We start from the raw sequence: 21,797 nt of genomic DNA on the forward strand, positions 1-21,797 counted from the left end.
GGCAAAATCGATGAGGGGGTCGGTTTTTGAAGGCAATGGCGTAACCTCGAGAGATGACTTCCCGTACCCAGGCATTTGAAGTGGTCTTCAACCATTCCTGGGTATACCCTAGAAGCCGGCCCCCCACTCTGGGATCCCCCTGGGGGAGGCCCGCCCCGTCATGCGGCAGGCTTATCGGTCTTGGCAACTGGCTGACGGGTAGCCCAGGCTCCTTTGGGCTTCGGCTTACCAGGTTTGGAAGTGCGGGCCTGCTTATGGTACGCCTGACCTTTTGCTTTACCTGAAGGACGAAAGGGGCGAAAGGACGTACCTTCAGCCTTCGACACAGAAGGAGCGGTATTAGGTAGACAGGCAGTTTTGGCAGTAGCCAAGTCAGCCACTATCTTATTTAAGTCCTCCACAAACAGAATATCTCCATTGAAAGGGAGTACCTCCAGGGTTTTTCTAGAGCCCAGATCCACAGACCAGGATCTCAGCCACAATATCCGGCGAGCCAGGACTGACGTAGTAGAGGCCTTGGCTGCCAGGATACCGGCATCAGAAGCCGCCTCTTTAATATATCGAGAAGTTGTGACAATATATAACAAGCATTGTCTAGCATGGTCAGAGGAGATTTCAGCTTCTGACTCCAAGGCCCATGCTTCAATAGCCTCAGCAGCCCATGAAGCTGCAATAGTAGGCCTTTGTGCAGCACCCGTGAGGGTGTAAATCGCTTTCAGACAACCCTCCACACGTTTATCCGTAGGCTCTTTCAGAGACGTGACGGTAGTGACAGGTAGAGCTGAGGAAACCACCATCCTAGCCACATGTGAGTCCACTGGAGGAGGTGTTTCCCAATTCTTAGACAGCTCTGGCGCGAGGGGATAGCGAGCCAGCATCTTCTTTTGAGGCACAAACTTCGTACCCGGGTTTTCCCAGGGTTCCTGACGTATATCCACTAGGTGATCAGAGTGAGGTAAAACCTGTTTAACCACCTTCTGACGCTTGAACCTATCTGGTTTCGTAGGAGGCACGGATGGCTTGGGATCATCCGTAATCTGCAGAATTAACTTAATAGCCTCCAAAAGGTCAGGAACATCCACATGTGAACTACCCTCCCCATCAGCCGTATCTGAGTCAGAACCTGTGGGGTCAGTGTAAGTGCCATCCTCATCAGACGAGGTGTCAGTGACAGCAGTGGATTGTGAGGAGACGAGCGCTCGCTTAGAGGACCTCTTGGACTTGGGCAAGCGTTGGTCAGACTTTTTAGTAGTCAAGAACTGGTTCAACTTCTTTAATTGAGCAGATAAATCATCCGCCCACGGCGGGTTAGCTGCAGGGCCCACATACGCTTGTACCGGCATTGAGGGTCCCCTAGGGGGTGTTAGTTTATGAACTAGCGTATGGAGAAGCGTGGAAAAAGCGGCCCACGGTGGGTCAGTATGTGCCTCCGTTGCCACAGTCCCACTGGGGGGCAAGGAGCCCCTAGAACCGCAGCCCACAGCTGCTATAGTCTCCTCATATGTGCCTGTGGCTTCAGCAACACCAGCAGTGTGTTCCGCCCCAGAACAGTTACCCTCAGAAGTAGACATGATATAACTTGCAGTATGAGGTGACACAGTACAATTATCAACAGCACAATATCCCAAACCCCTGCGCAGTGTAGTCAGCACTAGCAGAGATAAAGGAGAGATATGGTGACCAAATCACAGAGAAAAATACGTAATACAGTATATCTTTGTGAAAATCCTATATTAGATAACACCTGACGAACCAAGCCCCCTCAGGTTATAGAATATAGGGATAGCAAGTTGAGTGAAAGACACGAGATGGACAACACTCAGCTATCAAATGCACACACAGAAGGTCACAGTTTGTACAATGCAGAGGTTATTACAGACAATAATACTGCACTGGACTAGCTTACACAGCTATATAACAATAGATATAACAGTACACAGTAAGAACTGGATGTATATCACAGGGTAATTGTACTAGGAAACCCTGACTAAGTGCACTCTTTCTTAACTATCACCGTCTAAAAAGGCAGGTAGAATACTTAAGTGTCATGTAAAGGCACAGCGCTGACAACCAGGCGGCTTTACATAGGAGGATTTGCCCAAGCAGTCCCAGTAACAGTGAGCTGAGGGATAATGGCCCCACAGACACTGACTGGGAGTGAGGAAAAGACAGATATGCAGCTCCAGGGCGGGAACATTTGTGGGAAATGGCGCCCTGGGGGAGGGGCTTCAGGTCTAAGCCTTATCCCCCTTGCTGGCAAAACCACCAGGTACTGTGGGCGATATAAGAAGTGGTTTAGAGAGAAAACCCGACCTGCGCCCATGCCCTGGTGATCTAGTGGGATCGCCTGTATCCACAGTGTCCACCGCCAGCGCGCGCGGCCCACCTCCCACTGACCGCACCGGATCGCGATAAAGACCGGGCCACTAACCACCTCCCGAAGCGCGGCCACGCGATCCTGGAGAGCCCCAGCCGTGTGTGTCTAACATGAAGAAAACCGGAGCCTCCGCTGTAGGTACCCGGGAACCAGGGCTCGGGAGTGTACAGCGCCGCTGGGGAGAGCTGGAGCTGCAGCAGTGAATGTCTCCTGACATTTACCACCGCTGCTGCACTTGAAGTCTTCACTTTTTACCTCATAAAAAGCTTTTCTCAGGGCTGCTTGGAGCAGCCCCTCTGTTATGTGCCTGCTTACTGCAGCACCAACTTACAAACTGAGCTCCTGTGCTGGGAAGCAGGGTGATATAGGAGGCGGCGCTGTGCATTCTGGGAACAGTTACAGCTTTGAGTCTGTTGGTGCCTCGGATCAAGATCCTACTCTACACCCCATTGTCCAGACTTGTGGAGCCCAGTGTACCCCGCAACAGAAAAAAAAATTACAAAAGTTTTTAGATATGTTCCACAACTCCTCAGTTATTTTGGAACTCCATGCACAACCTGATCAGACTCCCATTCATCTAACAATACTTGAACCACTCCTGTAAAACTCACCTTGTCGCGCATGTTTATCCTAGCCCATCCAATGCTCCTTTTCGTTATTTTCCATCCAAACCTATTGTCTTTGCCTATTGTCCCGTCCCATCCTTAAACATTCCTGCAATATACCCCTCCCACTTGTTTTCCTCCACCCCTATCATCTCCGTTTGCATCCCTGCCCATCACGGATATTGGCTTTTCTACGTCTTCTTGGAAATGCTTCCTTTGTTCTATTTCCAACAACACTGTTTTGTCTATTTTCTCATCTTGTATTGGTTGTGGTGTTCCTTTCTCCATTTCATTTTTTTTGTCTGTATATTGTTGCTGGGCAGCATGGAAATCTGCTCAATCCACTCTTATAAACAAATTACAATAACAATTACAATAAACCAATTACAGGTACTAGATGTTGGAAACCCCCTGCAATTCCAACATTATGTGGAAAAAAAGGACGTAGTTCTTAAAAAAATATTAAAAGTAGATGTTTACACTAAATGGTTAGTAATAATAATAAACAACCAAGTACCAGCATAAAATCTGTTTGTAAATTGGACCATTTTAGTTTGTTATTTATGTTCTAAAATGCCAACATTTCTATGCCATGTAACGTTAAAATAATAATTGAAAAAAATAAAAAAATTGACAATCATTTTTACTCAAGTTCTTTTCAGCCATAATATTTACAGGTATATGCCATTTACCTGCCTTTGTATAATCATTTTTACAAAACACTGTGTAAAATGTTAGAAATGCAATATTTTGAAGAACATTAAACCCAACTACAGGAATTCTTAAGGAAAGGAAAAATAATTTTATTGTACATTATTGAAAAACATTACATAAAACATGTATACTCATGTGTGGGCCTAAAAACAATTATAGGACGTTTTACTCACCATCTTGCTGCTTTACAAGGCCTTGATGGATGTACCGAATATATGTGAAGAAATTACATACAGAGGTAATCTGTCAAGAATCACAACACAATATATTAGTGTACAGCACATTCCTCTATACACTGATGATCAACAAAACAATATGTAATCATTATTACTCACCCTAAATCTACAGAATGGAGAAACATAGTAATAATTGCTAGAGTCTCCGAGTTTGATTCTGTGCTTACAAGACTTTGTTTGACCACTTAGAGCACATTTCCTACAAATATAAAAGGTATAATTTACAAGAATGACCTTAATTAAAAAAAAAAAAAAAAAAAAATCACCACATTATTGGGATGAAAACTGATAGCTAATGGTTATAATGAAACTGCTAATGATGCAGCATACACAATTGAGCTGACAATAAAAGTCAATTTTGTTGCCCATTTTAAACCAAATGAGCACTGTGTCCATTCCATACCCCACCATCCGTCAAAAAAAGAGAAAGAATATTCTATTCTACTCAAAAACTGTCTAGATCCAACTACATCCCCCTCTACCTGTGGGTGCATTTATCATCCAACTGCACATACCAGGCCAGTTATTCAGTCAGAGTGGGGTATCCAATTAGGAACGAAGAAACATCTGCCTGAAAAACAGACGTTTCTCGCAATTTTTCCTGAGGTCACCCGTAGAAACCAAAAAAAACAAAAAGGTTTTCACAAAAACACAGGTCCAGTGAAACCTGCGTGTTTTTGCGATCACATCACTAAAATGCCGGCACTTAGTAGGGATTTCTTTTTTTCGCCTGCCTGAGGAAAGTGAAACAAAATCCCCAATAAACAGCGGATCATGCCGGCTTATCAGGGATAACAGGATAGGCTGGAGTGAATCCATTAGCCACAATGAATCATTGCGGCCAATTGGATACAACCCAGAGAGACTTAAAATAAGATTTTACACTTACCGGTAAATCTATTTCTCGTAGTCCGTAGAGGATGCTGGGACTCCGTAAGGACCATGGGGAATAGACGGGCTCCGCAGGAGAGATGGGCACTTTAAGAAAGACTTTAGACTCTGGGTGTGCACTGGCTCCTCCCTCTATGCCCCTCCTCCAGACCTCAGTTAGAGAAACTGTGCCCAGAGGAGATGGACAGTACGAGGAAATTATTTTTGTTAATCCAAGGGCAAGATACATACCAGCCACACCAATCACACCGTATAATTTGTGATAAACTACCCAGTTAACAGTATGAACAAACAACAGTCTCGGTCCAAACCAATGAACTATAATATAACCCTTATGTAAGCAATAACTATATACAAGTCTTGCAGAAGAAGTCCGCACTTGGGACGGGCGCCCAGCATCCTCTACGGACTACGAGAAATAGATTTCCCGGTTAGTGTAAAATCTTATTTTCTCTAACGTCCTAGAGGATGCTGGGACTCCGTAAGAACCATGGGGATTATACCAAAGCTCCCAAACGGGCAGGAGAGTGCGGATGACTCTGCAGCACCGATTGAGCAAACAGGAGGTCCTCCTCAGCTAGGGTATCAAACTTATAGAACCTTGCAAAGGTATTTGATCCCGACCAAGTAGCTGCTCGGCACAACTGTAATGCCGAGACCCCTCGGGCAGCCGCCCAAGAAGAGCCCACCTTCCTAGTGGAATGGGCCTTAACCGGTTTTGGCAATGGCAATCCTGCCGAAGAATGTGCTTACTGAATCGTGTTACAGATCCAGCGAGCAATAGTCTGCTTTGAAGCAGGTGCGCCAACCTTATTGGCTGCATACAGGATAAACAGCGCCTCTGTCTTCCTGACCCTAGCTGTTCTGGCCACATAAGTCTTCAAAGCCCTGACCACATCAAGTGACTCGGAATCCTCCAAGTCTCGCGTAGCCACAGGCATGACAATAGGTTGGTTCATATGAAAAGATGAGACCACTTCAGGCAGGAATTGAGGACGAGTTCTCAATTCTGCCCTATCCACGTGAAAAACCAGATAGGGACTTTTATATGACAAAGCCGCTAATTCCGAAACACGCCTTGCAGAAGCTAAGGCCAACAACATGACCACCTTCCAAGTGAGATATTTCAACTCCACTGTTTTGAGTGGTTCAAACCAAGGTGACTTGAGGAAACTTAATACCACGTTAAGATCCCAAGGGGCCACCGGAAGTATAAAAGGAGGCTGAATATGCAGCACTCCCTTCACAAATGTCTGTACTTTAGGAAGAGAAGCCAATTCTTTTTTAAAGAAAATGGACAAGGCCGAAATTTGAACCTTTACGGATCCTAATTTAAGGCCCAAATTCACTCCTGTTTGAAGGAAGTGAAGTAAACGGCCCAAATGGAACTCCTCCGTAGGAGCAGTCCTGGCCTCACACCAAAAAACATTTTCGCCATATCCGGTGATAATGTTTCGATGTCACGTCCTTCCTAGCCTTAATCAGGGTAGGAATGACCTCCTCCGGAATACCTTTTTACGCTAGGATCTGGCGTTCAACCGCCATGCTGTCAAACGCAGCCGCGGTAAGTCTGGGAACAGACAGGCCCCCTGTTGCAGCAGGTCCTGCCTTAGAGGAAGAGGCCACGGATCTTCTGTGAGCAACTCTTGCAGATCCGGATACCAAGTCCTTCGTGGCCAATCTGGAACAATGAGGATTGTTCTCGCTCTTCTTTGCCTTATTTTTCTCAACACCTTGGGTATGAGAGGCAAAGGAGGGAACACATAGACTGATCTGAACACCCATGGTGTCACCAGAGCGTCTACAGCTACCGCCTGAGGGTCTCTTGACCTGGCGCAATATCGCTTTAGCTTTTTGTTGAGATGGGACGCCATTATGTCTATCTGAGGCAGTCCCCACCGACCCGCGATCTGTGCGAAGACTTCGTGATGAAGTCCCCACTCTCCCGGATGCAGGTCGTGTCTGCTGAGAAAGTCCGCTTCCCAGTTGTCCACCCCCGGGATGAACACTGCCGACAGTGCGCTTACATGATTCTCCGCCCAGCGAAGAATCCTGGTTGCTTCTGCCATGGCCACTCTGCTCCTTGTGCCACCTTGGCGGTTTACATGAGCCACTGCTGTGACATTGTCCGACTGAATCAGAACTGGTTTGTCCCGAAGTAATGCCTCCGCTTGATGTAGGCCGTTGTATATGGCCCTCAACTCCAGGATGTCGATGTGGAGACAAATCTCTAGAGTTGACCAGAGACCTTGGAAATTTCTTCCCAGTGTGACTTCTCCCCAACCTCGGAGGCTTGCGTCCGTGGTCACCAGGATCCAGTCCTGAATGTCGAACCTGCGGCCTTCCAGGAGGTGAGCACTGTGCAGCCACCACAGGAGAGATATCCTGGCTCTGGGAGACAGGGTGATCCTTTGATGCATTTGTAAATGAGACCCGGACCATTTGTCCAGTAGGTCCCATTGAAAAGTCCTCGCATGGAAGCTGCCGAAGGGGATGGCCTCGTACGATGCCACCATCTTCCCCAGGACACGTGTGCAGTGAAGCACTGAAACCTTTTTTGGCTTTAATAGGTTCCTGACCAGAGCTCTGAGCTCCTGAGCCTTTTCCATCGGAAGAAAAACCTTTTTCTGTTCTGTGTCCAGAATCAGACGCGTTGTAGGAACCAGCTGGGACTTCGGAATATTGAGAATCCAGCCGTGCTGTTGCAACGTCCTCACAGACAGTGACACACTGTCCAGTAACTTCTCTCGAGATCTCGCCTTTATGAGGAGATCGTCCAAGTATGGGATAATTGTGACACCCTGCTTGCGCAGGAGCACCATCATTTCCGCCATCACCTTGGTGAAAATTCTCGGGGCCGTGGAAAGCCCAAACGGCAACGTCTGAAATTGGTAATAACAGTCCTGTACCGCAAATCTCAGGAACGCCTGGTGAGGAAGAAAAATCGGAACATGAAGGTAAGCATCCTTTATGTCCAGGGAAACCATCCAATCCCCCCCCCCTCCAGGCTGGCGATGACCGCTCTGAGCGATTCCATCTTGAACTTGAACTTTTTCAAGTACAGGTTCAGGGATTTCAGATTCAAAATGGGTCTGACCGAACCGTCCGGTTTCGGAACCACAAACAGGGTTGAGTAATACCCCTTTCCTTGCTGGAGAAGAGGAACCTTGACTATCACCTGTTGCAGATACAATTTTTGAATTGCAGTTAACACTAACTCCCTTTCTGACGGAGAAGCTGGCAGAGCCGATTTGAAAAACCGGCGAGGAGGCATCTCTTCGAATTCCAGCCTGTATCCCTGAGAAACAATCTCTATTGCCCAGGGATCCACCTGTGAGTGAACCCAGACGTGGCTGAAAAATCGAAGACGTGCCCCCACTTGAGCTGACCCCCCCAGGGAAGCCCCAGCGTCATGCGGTGGATTTTGCAGACGTAGGGGAGGACTTCTGCTCCTGGGAGGTAGCTGTGTGCAGCTTTTTTCCCTTGCTTTTACCTCTGGCAAGAAAGGACGATCCCCGTACCTTTTTGCTTTTATTTGAACGAAAGAACTGCATTTGGTAATGAGGTGCCTTCTTAGTATGTTGTGGGGGAACATAAGGTAAAAAATTCGATTTAACAGCCGTTGCAGTAGAGACAAGGTCCGAGAGGCCTTCTCCAAACAACTCCTTCCCCTTGTAAGGCAACGACTCCATATGCCGCTTTGAGTCGGCATCCCCCGTCCACTGTCGGGTCCACAAGAGTCGCCTAGCAGAAATAGACATAGCATTTATTCTGGAGCTTAGTAAACAAATGTCTCTTTGAGCATCCCTCATATACAACGCAGCATCCTTGATATGCTCTAGGGTCATTAGAATGGTATCCTTATCTAGGGTCTCAATCTCCGTAGACAAGGAATCTGTCCATGCTGCGACAGCACTACAAACCCAGGCCGATGCCATAGCCGGCCTAACAATAGTACCAGAATGTGTGTAAATGTACTTCATGGTAACTTCCTGCTTACGATCCGCAGGATCCTTGAGGGTAGCAGTATCCTGGGAAGGCAGTGCCACCTTCTTGGATAAGCGTGTCAACGCCTTGTCTACTTTAGGCGAAGATTCTCATCGTATCCTGTCCTTTTGTGGGAAGGGATACGCCATAAGAATCCTTTTGGGAACTTGTAGTCTCCTGTCTGGAGATTCCCAAGCCTTTTCGCACAATTCGCTTAGCTCAAATGAGGACGGAAAGGTTATCTCAGGCTTTTTCTCTTTATACATGTGTACCCTCGTGTCAGGGACAGGGGGTTCCTCAGTAATATGCAAAACCTCTTTAATAGCAATGATCATGTAACGAATACCTTTAGCCACTTTTGGCTGTAATTTTGCATCCTCAGTCGACACTGGAATCTGAATCCGTGTCGGTATCTGTCTCAGTGATCTGGGATAATGTGCATTTCTGAGACCCAGAAGGTCCCGGTGCCACTGGGACAGGCATGGTCTGACTACCTGACTGATCCCTAGCCTCAGTCTGGTCTAATCTCTTATGCAATAAATTTACATTAGCATTCAAGACATTCCACATATCCATCCAGTCCGGTGTCGGCGTTGCCGACGGCGACCTGACATTCATGCACTCCTCCTTAGGCGAGCCATCATCGTCAAACATGTCGACACACGCGTACCGACACTCCACACACACAGGGAAACTCTTTTCTGAAGACAGGTTCCCCTTTAGGCCCTTTGGAGAGACAGAGAGAGAGTATGCCAGCACACACCCCAGCGCTATATGACCCCGGAGAAAAACACAGAATGTTTACCCAGTAGCGCTGCTGTAATGTATAATCGCCAATTATGTGCCCCCCCCCCCTCTACTTTAAAACCCTCTTTCACCGTGTGTCAAGCAGGGGAGAGTCCGGGGAGCTTCCTCTCAGCGGTGCTGTGGAGAGAAAATGGCGCTGGTGAGTGCTGAGGGAGAAGCCCCGCCCCCTCGGCGGCGGGCTTCTGTCCCGCTCAAACTTTGTAAAACATGGCGGGGGCTCTCTTATATACATGTACAGTGCCCACCTGTACATGTATATAGGTAATTTTGCCATAGGAGAGGTATTCATTGCTGCCCAGGGCGCCCCCCCTGCGCCCTGCACCCTTACAGTGACCGGAGTGTGTGAGGTGTATGGGAGCAATGGCGCACAGCTGCAGTGCTGTGCGTTACCTCAGTGAAGCCCCCGAAAGGCTTCTGCCGCCTCAGAGTCTTCTTTCTTCTTTTCTTCCGGCTCTGTGAGGAGAACGGCGGCGCGGCTCTGGGATGAACGCCCAGGACGAACCTGTGTTCCACTCCCTCTGGAGCTAATGGTGTCCAGTAGCCGAGAAGCAGAGCCTATCATTTAAGTAGGTCTGCTCCTCTCTCCTCAGTCCCTCGATGCAGGGAGTCTGTTGCCAGCAGTGCTCCCTGAAAATAAGAAAAAAACCTAACAAATATGCTTTCTTAGCAGGAAACTCAGGAGAGCTCCCTGCAGTGCACCCATCTCTTCTGGGCACAGTCTAAAAACAGAGTTCTGGAGGAGGGGCATAGAGGGAGGAGCCAGTGCACACCCAGAGTCTAAAGTCTTTCTTAAAGTGCCCATGTCTCCTGCGGAGCCCGTCTATTCCCCATGGTCCTTACGGAGTCCCAGCATCCTCTAGGACGTTAGAGAAAGTTAGATATATGAAACATTTGGTCATTCTTGAATTCAGCCAAAGTATACACAGATATCTTTGTTTGATGCATGGGAAACTAATATAGTGTGGATCAGCCTGCAAAATGACAAATAGAGCAAAAATAAGATTTTACTCACCGGTAAATCTATTTCTCGTAGTCCGTAGTGGATGCTGGGAACTCCGTAAGGACCATGGGGAATAGACGGGCTCCGCAGGAGACTGGGCACTCTAAAAGAAAGATTAGGTACTATCTGGTGTGCACTGGCTCCTCCCTCTATACCCTTCCTCCAGACCTCAGTTAGGATACTGTGCCCGGAAGAGCTGACACAATAAGGAAGGATTTTGAATCCCGGGTAAGACTCATACCAGCCACACCAATCACACCGTATAACTCGTGATACTATACCCAGTTAACAGTATGAAGTATAACTGAGCCTCTCAACAGATGGCTCAACAATAACCCTTTAGTTAGGCAATAACTATATACAAGTATTGCAGACAATCTGCACTTGGGATGGGCGCCCAGCATCCACTACGGACTACGAGAAACAGATTTACCGGTGAGTAAAATCTTATTTTCTCTGTCGTCCTAGTGGATGCTGGGAACTCCGTAAGGACCATGGGGATTATACCAAAGCTCCCAAACGGGCGGGAGAGTGCGGATGACTCTGCAGCACCGAATGAGAGAACTCAAGGTCCTCCTCAGCCAGGGTATCAAATTTGTAGAATTTAGCAAACGTGTTTGCCCCTGACCAAGTTGCAGCTCGACAAAGTTGTAAAGCCGAGACCCCTCGGGCAGCCGCCTAAGATGAGCCCACTTTCCTTGTGGAATGGGCTTTTACTGATTTAGGATGCGGCAATCCAGCCGCAGAATGCGCCAGCTGAATTGTGCTACAAATCCAGCGAGCAATAGTCTGCTTAGAAGCAGGAGCACCTAGTTTGTTGGGTGCATACAGGATAAAAAGCGAGTCAGTTTTCCTGACTCCAGCCGTCCTGGAAACATAAATTTTCAAGGCCCTGACTACGTCCAGTAACTTGGAATCTTCCAAGTCCCTAGTAGCCGCAGGCACTACAATAGGTTGGTTCAAGTGAAAAGCTGATACCACCTTAGGGAGAAACTGGGGACGAGTCCTCAATTCTGCCCTATCCATATGGAAAATCAGATAAGGGCTTTTACATGACAAAGCCGCCAATTCTGACACACGCCTGGCCGAAGCCAAGGCCAATAACATGACCACATTCCACGTGAGATATTTCAGATCCACAGTTTTAAGTGGCTCAAACAAATGTGATTTCAGGAAACTCAACACCACGTTGAGATCCCAAGGTGCTACAGGAGGCACAAAAGGGGGCTGAATATGTAGCACACCCTTTACAAATGTCTGAACTTCAGGCAGTGAAGCCAGTTCTTTCTGGAAGAAAATCGACAGAGCCGAAATCTGGACCTTAATGTAACCCAATTTTAGGCCCATAGTCACTCCCGACTGTAGGAAGTGCAGAAAACGACCCTGCTGAAATTCCTCAGTAGGGGCCTTCCTGGCCTCACACCACGCAACATATTTTCGCCAAATACGGTGATAATGGTTTGCGGTTACTTCTTTCCTTTTTTTTTTTTTTTTAAATCAAGTAGTTTTTATTGAGTTTTATGTCACAAACAAACAAAACATAACATCAACATTGAAATTTAACTATAACTTTAACAGTTGCCATCAATAAACCGATTTTTTTTTTTCCAACACTTTTTGGTGTGCTTGTTATTTCTTATCATATATAGTTACATATATGTATCCATGTCGAGGAGTATCCATAGTTTTACAATGTCGCTCATGTGCTTAATACTTGTTCGCCCAGCCCTGCACCATCCCAGCGGCCCCACATCTCCGTAAACCGAGAGGTGGAACCCCGTATTTTATACATATGTTTCTCATGGCGAATTACCTCGTTCACCAACGCCCTCCAATGCTCCACCCTAGGTATATCAGCAGAGAACCAGACCCTAGCAATAACCACCTTAGCTAGCGTTGTGAGACACAGAACATATTTGTACAGCAAAACAGAGTGCGTCTCCTCCAAATCTAGCCCAAATAAACATATGCCAGGATCTAATGTAGGAAGGGACGGTGCTGTCTTGACTATCTCACACCAAACTCTATGCCAGAAAAGGGAAATCTCAGGGCAGTCCCACAATAAGTGCCAAAATCCGGCATCAGCTGCCTGACACCTGGGGCAGTTAGAATCTTCCCTAAGACCAGCCCTCCGCATACTAACCGGAGTGCGGTAGGACCTGTGTAGAGTGTAGAAAAAAACCTGCTTATACCTTATACATGGTGTAGTATATTTAAGTGAACTCATAATTTGAAGCCACTGCTCTTGGGACAATTGCCCTAAATCAGTCTCCCATTTAGTACGGAGATTGTTTAATAGATCGGGATAGCTATTGTTATTTAAAGCAGCATATATGGTAGACACCTTCCCCCTCCGGCTCATTGAAGCAAGCAGCGTCTTAACAGGTGAATCAGCTATCGATGGTGGGCCGTGAGGGAATTGGGTCTGTACAGCATGTCTAAGCCGAAAGTATCGGAACATAACTGTGTTAGGCACATCAAATTCGATCTTTAGTTGCTGAAATGACTTCAGCACTCCACCGTGGTATAGCTGACCCAGTGCCACGACTCCCCTAGTAATCCATATGTTATCTAGCGACATCTCATATAGCTCAGGGTATGCACTATTGAACCACAATGGAGTACAGGTATCATGTCCCTCCCAGTCATACAAAGTGTGCGCATATCGCCAGATAAGCAAGGCTTGACACAACAAGGGAGGCATGCCAGACGTAGAGAGACCAGAAAGGAGAAGTTGAAGAGGAGAAAGAGAGAAAGCAGGAGAGCACTCCGTCCGCTCAGCCAGAAACCCCCTCATCGTATCCCCCAAAGAGTCCCCAGTCCATTCACTCAGATGGGCTAATTGAGCGGCCACATAGTATAGTCTGAGATCTGGAAGGCTTGCCCCGCCAGACACCTGGGATCTGCACATCGTTCTTATAGAGACCCGCGCCTGCCTGCCACTCCATATAAATGAGGATAAAACTCCCTCAATATCAGTAAAGATCTTCTTGGGGAGGTAGACGGGGAATTCTGTAGAGCATAGAGGAACTTTGGCTGCATCACCATTTTGAATAAATTGACCCTACCCAGGACAGACAGCGGTAATTTTTTCCAGCTATGTGCCTTTTCTTTAAATGTCGCTAGTATGGGGTCGATATTTTGGGCCTTATAGCTACGCGCCATAGGAGTAATCCAGATGCCTAGATATTTGAATCGCAGTGTCCATTGCAAAGGATACGCCCCCTGTGTGTTTTCGGGAAGAAGGCCAGAGACAGGAAAAATGTGGGACTTGTCCCAGTTAATTAACAGACCGGAAAAGATACCAAAATTCTCCACTACCTGTAATGCTGTTCGTAGGGAGTCATCAGAGTCCTGCAGGAAGAGTAGCATGTCGTCCGCGTATAGCGCCACCACATCCACATGACCCCCAATCTCAACTCCCCTGACCCCGCCATCGCCCCGTAGCAGGGCGGCCAACGGCTCCACGGCCATCGCAAACAGTGCAGGAGACAGGGGGCAGCCCTGTCGAGTGCCCCTCTCCAGTGCAAAAAGCTCAGACGTGAAACCATTGGCCGTCACACGAGCCACAGGCAAGGAATACAATAATTGGATAAAGCCAATAAAACGAGGACCAAAGGCAAATTTCTCCAGCACCCCCCAAAGGTACCTCCACTCCACTGAGTCGAACGCTTTGGCCGCATCAAGGGACACCACCACCGCGTCCGATCCCCCCACATCATTCCTCTGGAGATGACAGAACAATCTACGTAAATTTTGGGCCGTGGACTTACCCGGCATAAAGCCCGTCTGGTCTGGATGAATTATCGTTGTAATTACCAAATTCAATCGAGATGCCAATATTTTTGCCAATATTTTTACATCAGTGTTGAGGAGGGAAATGGGTCGATAGGACTCGGGGAGCAAGGGGTCTCTCCCTGGTTTCAGCAGGACAATTATATTAGCCTCGGCCATAGAGCGCGGGAGGGCCCCACCTTTTAAGAGAAGTTCAAACAGTTGTAGGAGATAATATAGACCTCACCCGGAAGTCCATCTGATCCCGGTGCCTTAGACGCCGGGAGAGACAGGATCGCAGCCTCCACCTCCTCCAGCGTGATAGGCGCATCTAGAGCCCCAGAGTCCTCCCGGGACAAGCATGGCAAGGTCAACTGAGCCAAAAAATCCCCCAGCTGATCATCAGAGTAACCGGCTCGGGAGGCATAGAGCGAGGAATAATAACCACGGAAAGTCTCCGCCACCCTTGATCCAGAATAGCACATTTGGCCAGCAGAGTTTTTCACACACTGAATTACCGTTCTTGGGGAATCAGACCGGGCCAAAAAGGCCAAATAGCTGCCATTCATCTCAGCCCGAAAATACTGCTCATGTCCCGCAAAAAGGAGTCTACGCCTGGATTTCTCAAATAAACAATCCGACCACTCACTCTGCGCGTTCTTCCACAACAACTCATCAGACCGCAAATGGGTATTAAGATATTGAGATTCCAACTGCTGGCACAAATATTCCAACCGCATCTCCTCCCTTTTACTGAATGCTTTAACTTCAGAGATCCGCTTTATAAAGGAGCCCCGCAGAAACGCCTTAAAGGCATCATGCTTCATTGTCAGAACACTGTATAGTGAATTATCTTCCTGGAACCCTTCCCAGGCGGCCATCAGATCCTCACCCTTCCCCAGCAGAGTCAACCAAAAGGGATTAAGCTTCCACATTTTTGCTCCCCGCTCCCAACCTATGTTAACTGTGACCAAAACAGGAGAATGATCCGATATGCCCCTAGGGAGATAATCCACCGCCAGTACGTCCGGGGACAAACCATGGGACACCAACACCAAATCAATACGAGAAAAAGCGTGATGGGTAGCGGACTGACAGGAGAACTGAGTGGCCGCTGGGTTTCGACATCTCCATATATCCACCAACCCCATCTCCCCCACCAATCTTGCGAATGAGGTAGGGGACGCCAGAGGAGGGGAAGATGCAACCGACTCCCTCCACCTGTCCATGCCACCATCCATGACATTGTTAAAATCTCCTAGACATATCACAGGGGTAGCAGGGGACCGGGCCAGAAAACGGGCAGCGTGCCGGAGGACCTCATTGTTATATGGCGGGGGAACATATACTGCTAAAATATTAAACAGTCGGCTGTTAATATGGGCTCGTAGGAAGACGTATCTGCCATAATGGTCAGTTTCACATTCATCCATATGAAATTGTACGGACTTTTTAATCATTACAGAAACGCCTCTTGCATTACTAGAGAAGGTGGAATGATACACGTGACTGACCCAGGGCTTTCTAAGCGCCATCACTCTACCTCCATGTAAATGTGTTTCAGAAAGACAAATTATGTCTGCCTGATATTTTTTAACCTGAGTCAGGACTAACGATCTTTTGATTTTTTCATTCAGTCCCCGAACGTTCCAGCTGAGCAGACGGAGCCCCTCAGAAACAGTAGACATATAAATCATAACGGAGAGGGATAACAGGATAGGTTAAAGAGACATATAGCAGAGCCTGGCATCGCAGCATAGCAACGTTGAGCCAACAGTACATAGGGATAGGAATAACCAGTCCCCCTACGCTCTTGGAGGCATAAGAGCACAAAGCAACATCATGCAGAAAATACGGGTATTTGCAAAATACGCACAGAACTAAACAATGATGGCTTGGAAAAAAATAAACTAACCCCCCCCGCACCCACCCTGTATCACCTAATAACACAATGTAGCAGAACACACACATAGGCAAAAATTGATAGCATGAAAAAAAACAAACTAACCCCCCCCATACCCACCCTGTATCACCTTGCGAACATAAGGTATACCTGGATCCCATAACTCCCACCAGAGTAACTAAGCTAAGGGATAGGGGCCTAACTAAGGTCCCTAAGAAATGCCCCTACACTATCTTCGGCATAAAACTCTCCACAGAGTACCAGTAGAAGTAGTACCCTAACCCTGGAAAAGAAAAAGGGGGAAGAAAAACATATCTAGCAACGTACCCCAACGTATAAAAAACGAGACAAAGATTAATATCAACATTAGGCTGCTCAGCATTACCCCCCTAGTACAGTGCATATATACCCACAGCATGACTAGCGTAACATAATATGAAACAGTTAGGCTTAGCCAGCAATAAGAAGGTAACAAATCAACAAATGTATGATAGTACTTCAGCGAGGAGGACGAGGCTGTCGTTCCAACCATGCAGCAGCATCTTGAGGAGTGGAGAAGAAATGAGTGGTGTTATCGGACACCACCCTCAGTTTGGCCGGAAACAACATAGAGTATTGTATATTGCGGTCACGGAGTTGACGCTTAACATGCAGAAACTGTGATCTACTCTTTTGCACCTCCAGGGCAAAATCAGGGAAAACGGATATATTATGTCCATCTAGTTGGATAGGGCCCTGTGTCCGGGCCATGCGGAGTATAGCGTCACGGTCCTTAAAGTGTAGGAAACGAGCAATAAATGTTCTAGCCGGAGCCCCGGGTGGTGGCGGTCTAGGCGGGAGCCTGTGCGCTCGTTCCACCGCGAATTGAGAGGTAAATGCTTCTTTGCCAAATAATTTAATAAGCCAATTTTCCAGAAAGGATTCCGGGGAGGTTCCCTCTGCCCTCTCAGGGAGCCCAACAAACCGAACGTTGTTGCGCCGTAGTCTCCCCTCGATATCGGACATTTTACTCTGCATAGATATCACCTGGGTAGACAAGTCGGCCACTTTCAGTTGAAGGGGTGATGTAGTGTCTTCCAGAGCCGATATCCGATGCTCAGTTTCACCCACTCTTTCCCGGATTTTTTGTAGATCCTGTCTTAGGAGAGAGACGTCCGCCTGGACTTGCCCAATCTTGTCCGTGACCCTCTGCTCAGACGCAAAAATGGCCTGTAGTATTTGCTGGGTAGACTGAACCTGCTCTGTGGGGTCGGGAGCAGCGACCTCAGCCGCAGACGGGGATGGGTCAGTGTCACCCTGCCTTGCCGATTGAGTTGCCTGTTGCGACCTAGCAAACTTCTCCAGTTTTGCAGCGGCGTTCGCCGCACTCTGACCTCCTTTCACCATTGCAGCACTGGACGCGATGTCAGGACCCCAAGGATATTACAGCAAAAAAGTCCCCAAGCAGTATCGGGTCAGCACAGGTGCTGGAGCCGCTCGGATCGGGCAGATATGATAAATAATAATGTGGCAAAGTAGAGCAGATTTATGGGCACACCGCAGAGTAGGTTATATATAGATAATAGGAGATTGGTTGGATCAGGACAGGAGCAAAACTAAGAGCACCTGCGTGGTTATTGCAGTTTTGCAGAGAGCCTATAGGGACTGTATTGTATTTTCCCTAGCTCTTGCTGACCATTTCCTTCCCCCTTCCACAGCCACATAAATTCCACAATGGACGCGGGGGGGGGGAGGGGGGAGTCTCGTCCTTGGCACGGTCTCAACACAGTTATTAAGCCCAGGAGAGGAACAGAGAGGCAATCCCAGCCACAGCTCGCCTCACTGTGCGGCACCACAGGATGGGGAACACTTCAGGAGCAGGGAGACAAGCCCATATTAATAATCAAAGATGGCGGCTTCGCGGGCTTTCCGCTCCGCACTCACCCGCTCTCCTCAACTTCCCCGGGTCCACGGGCGAGCACCGCCGCGCTCAGCCCGCCAGTCAGGTCCTCCTCCGTCACGTTCCCCCAGCCGGGGGATCTCTGCAGGGCCGCCGCCGGAAGCGCTGTCGCGCGTCGTCCCGCGAGCTCCGGCACGCAGAGAGGCAGGGAGCCGAGCCAGCACGCTGGAGGGGTCGGGTACAGGAAGCCGCTGCACGCTCCGGGCCAGCACGGATGTCAACAAGGGCAGCACCTCTTCCAATACTTGCAGGTAGATCCCAGGGGCTACGGGTTAGGGAAAAAAGGATCTTTAACAGGATTAATATGGAGAGCTATAGCAGTACACTGCTACTCCATGCCGATCCAGGCCACGCCCCCCGCGGTTACTTCTTTCCTAGCTTTTATCAGCGTAGGAATGACTTCCTCCGGAATGCCCATTTCCTTTAGGATCCGGAATTCAACCGCCATGCCGTCAAACACAGCCGCGGTAAGTCTTGGAACAGACAGGGCCCCTGCTGTAGCAGATCCTGTCTGAGCGGTAGAGGCCATGGGTCCTCTGATATCATTTCTTGAAGTTCTGGGTACCGATCTCTTCTTGGCCAATCCGGAACCACGAGTATCGTTCTTACTCTTCGCCTTCTTATTATTCTCAGTACCTTTGGTATGAGAGGCAGAGGAGGGAACACATATACAGACTGGTACACCCACGGTGTCACTAGAGCGTCCACAGCTATCGCCTGAGGGTCCCTTGACCTGGCGCAATATCTTTTTAGCTTTTTGTTGAGGCGGGATGCCATCATGTCCACCTGTGGCCTTTCCCAACGGTTTACCAACAGTTGGAAGACTTCTGGATGAAGTCCCCACTCTCCCGGGTGTAGGTCGTGTCTGCTGAGGAAGTCTGCTTCCCAGTTGTCCACTCCCGGAATGAACACTGCTGACAGTGCTAAGACGTGATTTTCCGCCCATCGGAGAATCCTTGTGGCTTCTGCCATCGCCATCCTGCTTCTTGTGCCGCCCTGTCGGTTTACATGGGCGACTGCCGTGATGTTGTCTGATTGGATCAGTACCGGCTGGTTTTGAAGCAGGGTCCTTGCCTGACTTAGGGCATTGTAAATGGCCCTCAGTTCCAGAATATTTATGTGTAGGGACGACTCCTGACTTGACCAAAGTCCTTGGAAATTTCTTCCCTGTGTGACTGCCCCCCAGCCTCGAAGGCTGGCATCCGTGGTCACTAGGACCCAGTCCTGTATGCCGAATCTGCGGCCCTCTAGAAGATGAGCACTCTGCAGCCACCACAGCAGAGACACCCTGGTCCTTGGAGACAGGGTTATCAGCCGATGCATCTGAAGATGCGATCCCGACCACTTGTCCAAGAGGTCCCACTGAAAAGTTCTTGCATGGAACCTGCCGAATGGAATTGCTTCGTATGAAGCTACCATTTTTCCGAGGACTCGTGTGCAGTGATGCACCGATACCTGTTTTGGTTTCAGGAGGTCTCTGATTAGAGATGACAGCTCCTTGGCTTTCTCCTGCGGGAGAAACACTTTTTTCTGTTCTGTGTCCAGAACCATCCCCAGGAACAGTAGGCGTGTGGAAGGAACCAGCTGTGACTTTGGAATGTTTAGAATCCATCCGTGCTGTTGTAGCACCTCCCGAGATAGTGCTACTCCGACCAACAACTGCTCCTTGGACCTCGCCTTTATAAGGAGATCGTCCCAAGTACGGGATAATTAAAACTCCTTTTTTTCGAAGGAGTATCATCATTTCTGCCATTACCTTGGTAAACACCCTCGGTGCCGTGGACAGTCCAAACGGCAGTGTCTGGAATTGGTAATGGCAATCCTGTACCACAAATCTGAGGTACTCCTGGTGAGGATGGTAAATGGGGACATGCAGGTAAGCATCCTTGATGTCCAGTGATACCATGTAATCCCCCTCGTCCAGGCTTGCAATAACCGCCCTGAGCGATTCCATCTTGAACTTGCATTTTTTTATGTATGTGTTCAAGGATTTCAAATTTAAAATGGGTCTCACCGAACCGTCCGGTTTCGGTACCACAAACAGTGTGGAATAGTAACCCCGTCCTTGTTGAAGTAGGGGCACCTTGACTATCACCTGCTGGGAATACAGCTTGTGAATTGCCTCTAGTACAGCCTCCCTGCCCGAGGGAGTTGTTGGCAAGGCAGATTTGAGGAAACGGCGGGGGGGAGGCGCCTCGAATTCCAGCTTGTACCCCCTGAGATACTACTTGAAGAATCCAGGGATCCACCTGTGAGCGAGCCCACTGATCGCTGAAATTTTTGAGGCGGCCCCCCACCGTACCTGGCTCCGCCTGTGGAGCCCCACCATCATGCGGCGGACTTGGAAGAAGCGGGGGAGGACTTTTGTTCCTGGGAACCTGCTGTTTGTTGCAGCTTTTTTCCCCTACCTCTGCCTCTGGACAGAAAGGACCCGCCTTTTCCCCGCCTGTTTTTCTGGGGTCGAAAGGACTGTGCCTGATAATACGGCGCTTTCTTAGGCTGTGAGGGGACATGGGGCAAAAATGCTGACTTCCCAGCTGTTGCTGTGGAAACTAGGTCTGAGAGACCATCCCCGAATAACTCCTCACCCTTATAAGGCAAAACTTCCATGTGCCTTTTCGAATCTGCATCCCCTGACCACTGCCGAGTCCATAAGCCTCTCCTAGCAGAGATGGACAGAGCACATATTTTAGATGTCAGTCGGCAGATCTCCCTCTGTGCATCTCTCATGCATAAGACTGAGTCTTTTATATGCTCTACGGTTAGCAGAATAGTGTCCCTGTCTAGGGTGTCAATATTTTCCGACAGGGAATCTGACCACGCAGCTGCAGCACTGCACATCCATGCTGAAGCAATCGCTGGTCTCAGTATAATGCCTGAGTATGTATATACAGACTTCAGGATCGCCTCCTGCTTTCTATCAGCAGGCTCCTTTAGGGCGGCCGTATCCGGAGACGGTAGTGCCACCTTTTTTGACAAGCGTGTGAGCGCTTTATCCACCCTAGGGGGTGTTTCCCAACGTGACCTATCCTCTGGCGAGAAAGGGAACGCCATTAGTAACTTTTTAGAAATTACCAATTTTTTATCGGGGGAAGCCCACGCTTCTTCACACACTTCATTTAATTCTTCAGATGGGGGAAAAACTATTGGTAGTTTTTTCTCCCCAAACATAATACTCTTTTTTGAGGTACCTGGGTTTATATCAGAAATGTGTAATACCTCTTATATTGCCTCAATCATGCAACGAATGGCCCTAGTGGACATTAAATTAGACTCTTCGTCGTCGACACTGGTATCAGTATCCGTGTCGACATCTGTGTCTGCCATCTGAGGTAGCGGGCGCTTTAGAGCCCCTGATGGCCTTTGAGTCGTCTGGGCAGGCACGATCTGAGAAGCCGGCTGTCCCGCATTTGGCATGTCGTCAAATTTTTTATGTAAGGAGTCGACACTTGCACGTAATTCCTTCCATAAGTCCATCCACTCAGGTGTCTGCCCCGCAGGGGGCGACATCACATTTATAGGCATCTGCTCTGCCTCCACATAAGCCTCCTCATCAAACATGTC

At 48.4% G+C, this 21,797-nt stretch overlaps 1 protein-coding gene across 5 annotated transcripts in view; it reads right to left on the bottom strand.

Moving 5' to 3' along the window:
- The window catches only part of RAB3IP (RAB3A interacting protein), a 198,107-nt gene that overhangs the window by 46,574 nt on the left and 129,736 nt on the right, over window positions 1-21,797 (bottom strand). For all 5 annotated transcript variants that reach the window (XM_063927478.1, XM_063927480.1, XM_063927481.1 and 2 more), the window contains exons 9-10: window positions 4,032-4,131; window positions 3,870-3,939 (exon numbers count right to left, since the gene is read on the bottom strand). In XM_063927478.1, coding sequence (XP_063783548.1) covers window positions 3,870-3,939; window positions 4,032-4,131 — 170 coding nt within the window. The remainder of the gene's footprint in view (window positions 1-3,869; window positions 3,940-4,031; window positions 4,132-21,797) is intronic.

Source organism: Pseudophryne corroboree, chromosome 6, assembly GCF_028390025.1.
Source record: "Pseudophryne corroboree isolate aPseCor3 chromosome 6, aPseCor3.hap2, whole genome shotgun sequence".
NCBI classification, from domain to species: Eukaryota; Metazoa; Chordata; class Amphibia; order Anura; family Myobatrachidae; genus Pseudophryne; species Pseudophryne corroboree.